This window comes from Danio rerio, chromosome 2 (assembly GCF_052040795.2).
Source record: "Danio rerio strain M-AB ecotype USA chromosome 2, GRCz13ab, whole genome shotgun sequence".
NCBI classification, from domain to species: Eukaryota; Metazoa; Chordata; class Actinopteri; order Cypriniformes; family Danionidae; genus Danio; species Danio rerio.
In genome coordinates, this window is record NC_141022.1 from 13,432,144 (window position 1) to 13,442,866 (window position 10,723).

Sequence of the window (10,723 nt, forward strand, 5' to 3'; positions counted from 1 at the left end):
ATCAGCTTCATTTTGTCTCATAATAGCACAGTTGAGTACACTTAGATGTACTTAAGTTTATCTTAAAACGTACTTAATACTAATTTTTAGTACATTAAATACAAAATAAGTTTGGGAAAATAGAGCACTTTTAATACAGTATATAGCACACTTTTTTTTTACAATTTGTATATTCTTTTAATATATTACTATTATACTTTAAATTAGTCATAAATATATTTAAAATTTAAAAATTAGGGTTTAAGTGTATTTCTAGTTGTAACCAAATATATTTTTAAAAATACATATATAGTATGTTAAAACCACATTTTAATTCAATTTCAGGGTGTCTCAAAATAGCACAGTTGAGTACACTTAGATTGTATTAAGTTTATCTTAACATATACTTAATACTATCTTTTAGTACATTTAGTACAAAATTAGTGTGCGAAAATAGAGCACTTTTAGTACATTACTGAAAAGTGTACTAAGTATACTTAAATAAGTGTATTTTAGTGCCCTTTTTTTTCACCTGGGATGATAGCCCATCCTCCGATGCAGCGATGGACATCCGATCCTCGGTGTCAAGTGAGAGAGCGACCAGCCGAAGAGGGAGCGCTATTCTCACCTGAAGCTTGGATGGAACGCGTGGAGGAGCGAGAGGTCTGCTGCCCGAAGGCGGCGGATTTACTCCCACTGAAATCCTCAGATCTGTACGAGTGCCAGCCGCAGTGCGGGGGACAACTGGGGTGGGTCGCTCTTTTGCAAGAGCGAGCCGCGATCTTAACTGTGCAGCAGACATGACATCAAAGAGGTGGCATACACTGCCCGCGAGCACAGAATTAACATGCTGGAACCCCAGACATGAAACGCAGTGCTCGTGCCCATCATCTGGGGATAGGAAACCACTGCATCCAGAAACGCACGGTCGGAGCGACGTCTTGAAAAAGACGCGCTGCAAAACCATGTTGCTCTTTTAGGAAAACGTTTTCCCTATATACAAACCGCTCTTGGAGGACCGGACCCAAAGAACGCCAGGCAAGGGAGGAAAAATCCAGCTCGACCGTCTGCCACTGCGTATACGCGCTCTGGACCGGGAGAAGCTGCTTCTCGATCTCTCTCTGTAGACACAGGTAGGAGAACCCTCAAAGACTCTTTCAGAAGCTAGTGAAAGGTTCTGAAAGTGAAAAGGATGTTGAGCATTGCACTAGCCGCGTCTTATATACTTGACTGATTGTCACTGACGCCAGTTGTGCATGCTGACGCTGCCAATTCATTTGGCATTTCATTGGCCCAATTTTATACTCTTTCAGATGATTGGTTTCTGACAAAAACCCATATTGTGGAAGATTTTTCCACATAGCATTGGAGTTCCCCATCCGAAGGGGAACAATGTACACACCTCCCCAAGAGCAATAAGATGTTCAAGTTTCTCTCTGAACAATGCTGGTGATATAAGAAGTGCTGCTTTAAAATCCTTTCCTGGAACATAAGATGTGACATACAAACAAATACATAGATATCAATTAAAAAGCTAGAATTTAAATATATATATATATATATATATATATATATATATATATATATATATATATATATACATAGAGAGAGAGAGAGAGAGTGTAGTGGTTTCCTATTTCAAGTCAACTTATATATTGAAACGCATCCGACTCTATTCCTTAATTAATGCTCCAAAGTGGCATTCAAAATCTTTCTGTTATTGGGCAAAGCACTTCTTTGGGTTAAGTCTGGAAAACCAATTGTGTCATAATCAATTCATTATCTCAGTTCACTAACCATTTCTCTAAAGTTTTCAGTGTGGCCATCGGAGCTCTATCTACTGTACATCTGACCAACTGTTCCATTTACGTGAAAGCAATTGATCCATCTGATTACATGCTTCAGTTCCAGACTCTGGTAGCAGTTTACAACCCAACCTTCACTCTTCCATGGCTATTTATGATGTCACTATTGGATTAGAGAGTATTCTGCAATGCTTGCCTGTCATGAGCCAGGTTTGATCTCTTCTCTGTTTCTGTGTCAGATTATTATACCGTTCTAAGAGTACGTAACGGTGTCATCGGATAACTCTTTTACACTCAGCTCTCTGTTGTTCGTCCTGTCTTAGTGAGTCCTGTCTTTCGTGCCATAGTGTTTGTTCTCACCTGCCCTTACCTGCATTCTACTTTGTCCGGTGCTGACAAGCTCTTCTCCTCAACCTTTTCACCAACCTGCTCTGCGGACTCCTTCTGTCACCACCAGGACTCTCGTAAGCCATACCAAGTCTGCGCACAGCCGAGGCTCAACGTGTTGAACTCTGTACCTAATAAACTGTCCTTATTTTGCAAGCGCCTCTGGTGTATTTTCTAATCCGTTGCATTGCCATACTCCCGAAACCGCTTACCAGCTGCTACCAGTGCTGCCTGTCCTTCAGAAAAACTGTGTTATTTGCAAGTTTGTCCGGATTTAATAACAAAAGAAAAAACGGTGGACACTGTGTAAGAATGAAGTAATTCATTTTCTTTTTTTCCCATTACATATCAGATTTTGCCAACTCTTCATCACAAGGAAGACAAGTAGGAATCCTTATAAATGTGTGTTATATGTTAAGCGCATTTGAGCATCACATATTATTTGCACATTGAATGGAATGCAATTTGCGTATTGAAAGGAAATGTTTCCAATTCATTTAGCCTATGCAAATTCATCTTCAGGTGGCACCTTTAAAGCAATGTGCGTGCAGTTATCGTTCCGATTAGATTGGGAAAACCAGCGATCATTGCAAGTTGCGCTTTAAGGTTTGGCTGGTCAACTGTATGGTATGGAAACCTTATATACCTGCTAGACATGCAGATGATCCCATCTTATACAGCAGCCAATGCACGGCTCAAAGATATTTTGTAGTGTGCAATTTAACATGATTGCCTCTAGGAGTCGCCAATGGAAGACAACGTACAACGCCAATGGAAGAAATGCACGTACGCCAGGCATGAGTTGGCGTGGACCAACGCACATTTTCACGTTTATTTTATTGTTAGTAAATCCAAACGTAAGCGTAAAATCTGGTCTACACAAAGTTTTTGTGCATACCCAGCATTGATACATAAGGCCCTTGGTTTGCCAAATTATGTATAGAATTGAGAATGTTGGGTTATTTTAGGTGTTAGTCTCTGAATTGATTGAAGCAAATAAGCCAACTATATTGCCTAGCAGGTCTTGTGTTGATCAAACAGGAAAAATCTGGAGGGCAAGTCTGTTTTTGTAATCGGAGATTAAATAATTGATTTGTAACTGTAGCCATGCTGCATATGGTTCACCATCATCATTACAGTGTTCTCTGTAAACTGAGCAGTTTCTGCATTTTTAAATTCAATGGCAGGTTTGCTTCTATATTCAGAATTTACCCCATTAGTTGCTTATATAAGATGCATAAGTATAATTTCATATCAGTTGGTAAAGATTGTTACAAGTTATGCATGTCTTTGTTCAGTCCAGTTCCAGGCCCATTAACATCTTTAATTGGTCCAAGTATTTGGTTGATTTTAATTCAACCACAAATGGGGCCATTCAATGCATGGGCCTGATATCATATAAAAAGTCAAGGTAATGGACATGTATCTTTTGCTTGCCCAAGTTCATTAATTAAAATGGAAACGTGGCTTGCATGAGAAAATAGTAAGCAATGCACACACGCTACAACATGCTCACGTTTTCCAGTTGCAGCGAGTGGCAAACATCTCAACTTTTCTGAGTGCTGCAAGCGGACCGCTAGTCATGTGACAAGAACCAAGTAATAACAGTAGACTAATTACCTCAGACAAACAATTTAACAAATCCAGATGCATATCCTCTCTTAGTGATGATCAGTTGTGTACTGCAATACATGACTTCAGTGCACTTGTTAGAGTCCAACATAGTCTAGATTTCTCCTACTTATCATTCATTCATGCATTTTCTCTCCAGCTTAGTCCCATTAGTAATCAGTGGTCGCCACAGCAGAATAAACTGTCAACTTATCCAGCATATGTTTTACGCAGTGAATGCCCCTCTAGCCGCAACCCAACACTGGAAAACACCCATACACTCTTGTATTTACAGTGCACACATACACTATGGCCAGTTTAACTTATTCAAGTTCACCTATAGCGCATGGCTTTGGACTGTGGGGGAAACCCGGAGCACCGGAGGCAATCCACGCGAATATGGGAGAACACGCAAACTCCACACAGAAATGCCAACTGACTGAGCAGGGGCTCGAACCAGCGAACTTCTTGCTGTGGGGTGATCGTGCTACCCACTGCGTTACTGTGACACCCCCCTCTGAACATAAAAATAATTGATTAAATAAAAATTAACTCAAGCTGATATTGGGATGCTGGTTTTTTAAATACTATATGCACCTATATTGTAAAGTTGATCATTTTTGAAACTTGGTTTTGTGAATGTTAAAATTTTGACATGCTGTTTTTTTAAACATATATGTTATCTTCATTTCTAAATGTAATCTGATACTTTACTCATTACTTAGAAAAGTAATTATATTATTTATTATTATGTAACTCGCGTTACTTGTAATGTGTTACTTCCAACACTGTGTAAATGGGTAAACATTTATTTATCTTCCAAGGAACGTTCGAGGTTACAGAAGTAACCCTTCGTTCCCCGAGGAGGGGAACGGAAGTGCCATGAATGGGAGGATTCGGATCAGAAGCCGCTTATCTGGAGAGTATTGAACGGGCCAATGAATGAAATTAATTGGCAGCGTAAGCTTGCGCAGGTGTGCGACATCTGCAATTATCTCAGCATATAAGCACACCTGAAGCCAGCAGACGCCATCCTTTTAAGCTGAAGAGACTTTCAAACAGCTAAGGGACAGTCATTATGGCGACGGAATATGGCACTTCCGTTCCCCTCCTCGGGGAACGAAGGGTTACTTCTGTAACCTCGAACGTTCCCCTTCGGTTGGGGAACTTCAGTGCCATGAATGGGAGAAATATGGAAACCGCCATAATGACTGCACCTTACCAACACCCCCGATGAGGAGATAGTCAAGCAAGCGTGACGCACCCACATCATGGGGGGCGCGGTCCTCCAACGTGTCCCTGGCCCTAATTTATCCTACTTCAACAGAAGTTTTACGGATTTAGATATATTTTTTGGGAAGTCGTGAGCATCTAGATAATTCTAGGAAATACGGCAGTACGTTGGGAAGCGTGCAATCCCGATAGGGAGGACGCTGTGGAGGCCATCCGTTACCCAAGGGGGGGATAGATGGCAGAATTTACATATGGACTAGCCCTAAAAAAGGGGGAGTACGCATAGCAAAAGAGTGGTTAGCGGAGAGGGAAGACACGGGTCCGCCCAGGGGGGGGACTTAACCGTGGCGGAATAAGCATATGGGATCGCCTAGTGGGGATCACGCATAGCAGGCACCTATACCCAAAACGCAGGCTGACCAGCGGGCAGACCTACAACGTAGTGGGCCAGCAAGTGACTCCTCCGCTGAGTCAGTGCTGGGGGCCACGGAGGAATCTGCAGGGCTCACCTGACGGGGAACTTTACTGACAGATAAAAAAGGCGCACGTACCTCCGTGTTAGGGAGAATGGCGCAGCAAGCGTGTTTCAACACCCTACCGAGTTGTCTCCTCAATCACCAAAGGGTTACCTAATACCCTTGAGGAAACCGGCTCCACTCGCAGATTGTAAAACCTTGCAAATGTGTTGGGTGTCGCCCAGCCCGCAGCTCTACAGATGTCTGTTAGAGAGGCGCCACGTGCACGCGCCCAAGAGGATGCAACGCTCCGAGTGGAGTGTGCACGTACTCCCGGGGGACACGGCTGACCTCGACTCGAATAAGCGAGTGAAATGGCATCCACAATCCAGTGGGATAATCTTTGTTTCGATACGGCACTTCCCTGCTGCCGACCGCCATAACAGACAAAGAGCTGCTCAGATGATCTAAAATTCTGAGTACGGTCCACATAAATGCGCAGAGCGCGAACTGGACAAAGTAAAGAAAGGGCTGGGTCTGCCTCCTCCGGGGGCAGCGCTTGCAGGTTCACTACCTGATCTCTAAAGGGGGTGGTAGGAACCTTGGGCACATAACCGGGGCGGGGTCTCAGGACGACGTGAGAGTAATCCGGCCCGAATTCCAGGCACGAGTCACTGACCGAAAATGCCTCCAGGTCCCCGACCCTCTTGATGGAGGCCAACGCAACCAGCAGAGCTGTCTTCAGGGACAGAAATCTTAGAGATACTGATTCGAGTGGCTCAAAGGGATCGGATCGCAGACTCGTGAGAACGAGGGCGAGATCCCAAGAGGGCATGAGAGGGGGGCGAGATGGATTAATTCGCCTAGCACCCCTAAGGAACTGGATGACCAGGTTATGCTTTCCCACGGTGCCGCCAGCTACCGCGCTATGATAAGCGGAGATGGCGGCCACGTAAACCTTGAGAGTGGAGGGCGACAGCCTGCTGTCCAACTTCTCCTGAAGGAAAGAGAGCACAACACTAATCTGGCAATTTCGGGGGTCTTCTCTGCGAGAGACGCACCATTCAGTGAATAGACTCCACTTCAGGGCGTAGGCGCGCCTCGTGGAGGGGGCTCTAGCCTGAGTGATGGTATTAACCACCGCAGTCAGTAGGTTACCTAAGTCTTCCTCGCGTCTAGGTTCCAAAGATCGGGGCGAGGGTGCCAGATGGTGCCCTGTCCCTGAGAGAGTAGGTCCTCTCTCAAAGGGATCCGCCAGGGGAGGGCCGTCGCGAGGAGTGAGAGCTCTGATATCCAGGTCCGGTTGGGCCAAAGGGGCGCAACTAGCAGAACCTGTTCCTCGTCCTCCCTGACCTTGCACAGAAACTGCGCGAGCAGGCTCACTGGGGGAAACGCATACTTGCGCATGCCCCGAGGCCAGCTGTGGGCCAGTGCATCCGTGCCGAGAGAGCCCTCGGTCAGGGAAAAAAACAACTGGCAGTGAGCGTTCTCGGGGGAAGCAAACAGATCGATCTGGCCCTCCCCGAATCGCGCCCATATCAGCTGAACAGACTCGGGGTGGAGTCTCCATTCTCCAGGGCGTAACAGCTGTCGTGAGAGCGCATCGGCTGCACGATTGAGCGTGCCTGGGACGTGAATGGCGCGCAGCGATTTCAGCCGCGGGTGACTCCAGAGGAGCAGACGGCGGGCGAGCTGAGACATGCGGCGAGAGCGCATACCCCCCATGCGGTTGATATACGCCGCCGCCGCCATACTGTCCGTCCTGACCAGCACGTGTTGCCGCTCCAGCACCGGTAAAAAGTGGTGGAGAGCGAGGAACACTGCCAACAGCTCTAGGCGATTAATATGCCAATGCAGCTGGGCACCCTTCCAGAGGCCCGCAGCCGCATGCCCGCGACACACGGCCCCCCAACCCGTGTTGGAAGCGTCTGTTGAAACAACAACATGGCTGGACGCCTGTCCTAGAGGCACACCGGCCTGTAGGAACGAGGGGTCGTTCCAAGGGCTGAGGGCGCGGCGACACAGCGCAGTAACCGAGACCCGGTGTGTGCCCGCGTGCCATGCGCGTCTGGGGACCCGATCGTGAAGCCAGTGCTGAAGTGGTCTCATATGGAGCAACCCGAGCGGCGTGACGGCGGCTGCGGATGCCATATGCCCCAGGAGCCTCTGAAACAACTTCAGTGGGACCACTAGTTTGCTGTCGAGCTCCCTCAGACAGTTCAGCAACAGGCGAGCGCGTTCCTCGGAGAGGTGCGCTACCATGGTGATCGAGTCCAGCTCCATCCCGAGCAAAGAAATCCTCTGCACGGGGGCGAGTTTGCTCTTTTCTCGGTTGACCTGAAGCCCCAGTAGGCGGAGATGCCAAAGCACCTTGTCCCTGTGCATAATCAATTGCTCCCGCGAGTGGGCTAAAATCAGCCAGTCGTCGAGATAACTGAGTATGCGAGTACGCTAGGGCACCCTCCGCGAGTTTGGTGAAGACCCGCGGAGACAGAGAGAGCCCGAAGGGGAGGACCTTGTACTGCCACGCTCGACCCTCGAACGCAAACCGCAGAAATTGGCGGTGGCGTGGAAGAATGGAGACATGGAAATACGCGTCCTTCAGGTCTATGGCTGCAAACCAATCCTGAGGACGAACGCATTGGAGAATGCGCCTCTGCGTGAGCATTCTGAACGGCAGCCTGTGCAGACAGCGGTTCAAAACGCGCAGATCTAGGATTGGCCGTGACCCACCGCTCTTTTTGGGTACGATGAAGTATGGGCTGTAAAACCCACTCTCCATCTCGGCTGGAGGAACCGGCTCGATTGCACCCTTCGCCAGGAGGGCAGCAATCTCCTCTCGCAATACAGGGGCGGACAGGGGGTTGACCCTGGAGAAATACACGCCCGTAAACTTGGGGGGCCGTTTCGCGAACTGAATCGCGTAACCGAGTCTGATTGTGCGTATGAGCCACAGCGAGGGGCTGGCCCGCGCTAACCAGGCAGGCAGAGCCCTCGCTAATGGAGTCATCGCTACAATCGCTGACGTACCAGCGGTGGGGCAGCGCGGAGTGGGTGTGCTGATCCAGGAAGCACGAGGGTCCCGCGGAAGAGCTGGAGGAGAGCGATTCGCTCTGGCTCCGCACCCTGACTGCGGAGAGGGGGCTGGAGGGCTGAGGGAAGGGAGACCGTCCCCCCAGCGCTCGTGAGCCACTGGCGAAGCACGTAGAGTCTGCGAGCCGGAAGGCAGCGCGTCCCGGACTGGCAGAACTCGTGCAGTCACATCCGGGGAAGGGAAAAAGTGCTCTTTTTCTGATGTTTTGGTGGCACTGAAAAGTACCGTTGTTATCGGGGCCCCGCCCTCCAGCGGGGAAAGAGCAAGTTTCCTCTTCTCCGGATGGCCTGTCTCAGGGACGCTTCGCGGTCCGTTTACCGGACTTAACGGCGCCCTGGGCAGGAGGGGCTGCCTGCTTTCGAGGTGTACGCCGCGCCCGCTTGGCCGGAGGCGCAGGCGGGGGCGGGGCAGCACTCGTTGGCGGGCGCCCTCGGCGAGGAACAGCGGAGGTGGATGGCTCGGCGGGCGGAGCGGGCATACGGCCACGCCGATAGATGACATTGCCCATCGCATCCGACTGCTCTTTCACCGCCTTGAATTTCTGGGTGAATTCACCGACGGTGTCGCCGAACAGGCCAGCCTGGGATATGGGCGAGTCAAGAAAGCGAACTTTGTCAACATCGCGCATATCGGCCAGGTTTAGCCAGAGGTGGCGTTCCTGAACCACAAGTGTGGACATCGTCCTCCCCAGCGCACACGCGGCGGACTTAGTAGTCCGAAGAGCATAGCCGGTCGCAGTGCGCAGCTCATGTAATAAGCTTGGGTTGGACCCGCCCTCGTGCAGCTCGGCCAGCGCCTGCGCTTGGTAGCGCTGGTAGGTGGCCATCGCGTGCAAAGCAGAAGCAGCCTGGCTCGCAGCCTTATAAGCTCTGGCTCCGAGGGAGGCAGACAACCTACAGGCTTTGGACGGGAGGCGGGGCAAACCCCGCCACGTAGAGGCGCCGCGCGGACAAAGATTGACCGCGATAGCGCGCTCCACTGACGGGATCGCCTCATACCCCCTGGCAGCTCCGCCGTCAAGGGCGGTGAGGGCGGAGGCACACGCAGCACGGGCAGAGAAAGGTGCCCTCCAAGACTGCGTGAGCCTACTGTGCACTTCCGGGAAGAAGGGGACAAGAGGCTTCGAAGGCTTCGCCTTCTGGTCCTCTACGTAGCACCCATCTAGTCGGTCCGGCCGCGGAGCTGGGGGATAAACCATCTCCAACCCCACGGCCGAAGCAGCCCGGGAAAGCACGGCTAACATGTCCGCTTCAGGATCCGATTTGACAGCGCTCACCTGCCCGGAGGGGGCGAGCGGGTCCGGATCTTCGTCGGACAGTGAAAGCCCACCCTCCGATGCCGCGGAGGACATCTGATCTCCGGTGTCAGCGAGTGTGAGAGCTACCATCTGGTTAGACGGATCACTCCCACTACCCGAAGCTTGGATGGAGCGCCGTGAGGAGCGAGAGGTCCGCGAGCCCGTGGGCGGCGGATTATCTCCCGCTGAAACCCTCAGATCTGCCCGAGCGCCCGCTGCTTTTTTAGAACAGGAGGCAACTGGGGTGGCTCGCTCTCTTGCGAAAGTTAGCCGCGATCTTAGCTGTGCAACGGTCATGGCATCGCAATGACGACATGAACCGCCCGCGAGCACCGCATTAACATGCTGGACCCCCAAACATGCAATGCAGTGATCGTGTCCATCATCCGGAGCCAGGAAACCCCCGCATCCAGAAACGCACAGTCGGAGCGCCATCCTGAAAAGGACGTGCTGCACGACTGTGTTGCTCTTTTAGGAAAGTTTGCAACTATACGCACCGCTCTGGAGGACAGGACCCAAAGAACCGCAGGCAAGGGAGAAACCCAGCTCGACCGTCTGCCACCGCGAAGACCCACTCTGGACCGGGAGACACACTCGTTCGCTCTGAAGTGCTGATCAGCAAGAGGAACCCTCATCGACTCACTCAGAAAGGATCTGAAGCGAAAAGGATGGCGTCTGCTGGCTTCAGGTGTGCTTATATGCTGAGATAATTGCAGATGTCGCACACCTGCGCAAGCTTACGCTGCCAATTAATTTCATTCATTGGCCCGTTCAATACTCTCCAGATAAGCGGCTTCTGATCCGAATCCCCCCATTCATGGCACTGAAGTTCCCCAACCGAAGGGGAACTCTTGTTCCCATT

The 10,723-nt window shown here is 50.2% G+C and overlaps 1 protein-coding gene across 1 annotated transcript in view; it reads right to left on the minus strand.

Moving 5' to 3' along the window:
* Positions 1 to 5,032: 5,032 nt before the first annotated feature.
* The window catches only part of LOC147846232 (uncharacterized), an 849,179-nt gene continuing 843,488 nt past the window's right edge, over positions 5,033 to 10,723 (minus strand). The window contains exon 2 of the mRNA XM_087240543.1: positions 5,033 to 10,711. Within this exon, the coding sequence (XP_087096669.1) occupies positions 8,857 to 10,296 (1,440 nt within the window). The 5' untranslated portion in view covers positions 10,297 to 10,711 and the 3' untranslated portion in view covers positions 5,033 to 8,856. The remainder of the gene's footprint in view (positions 10,712 to 10,723) is intronic.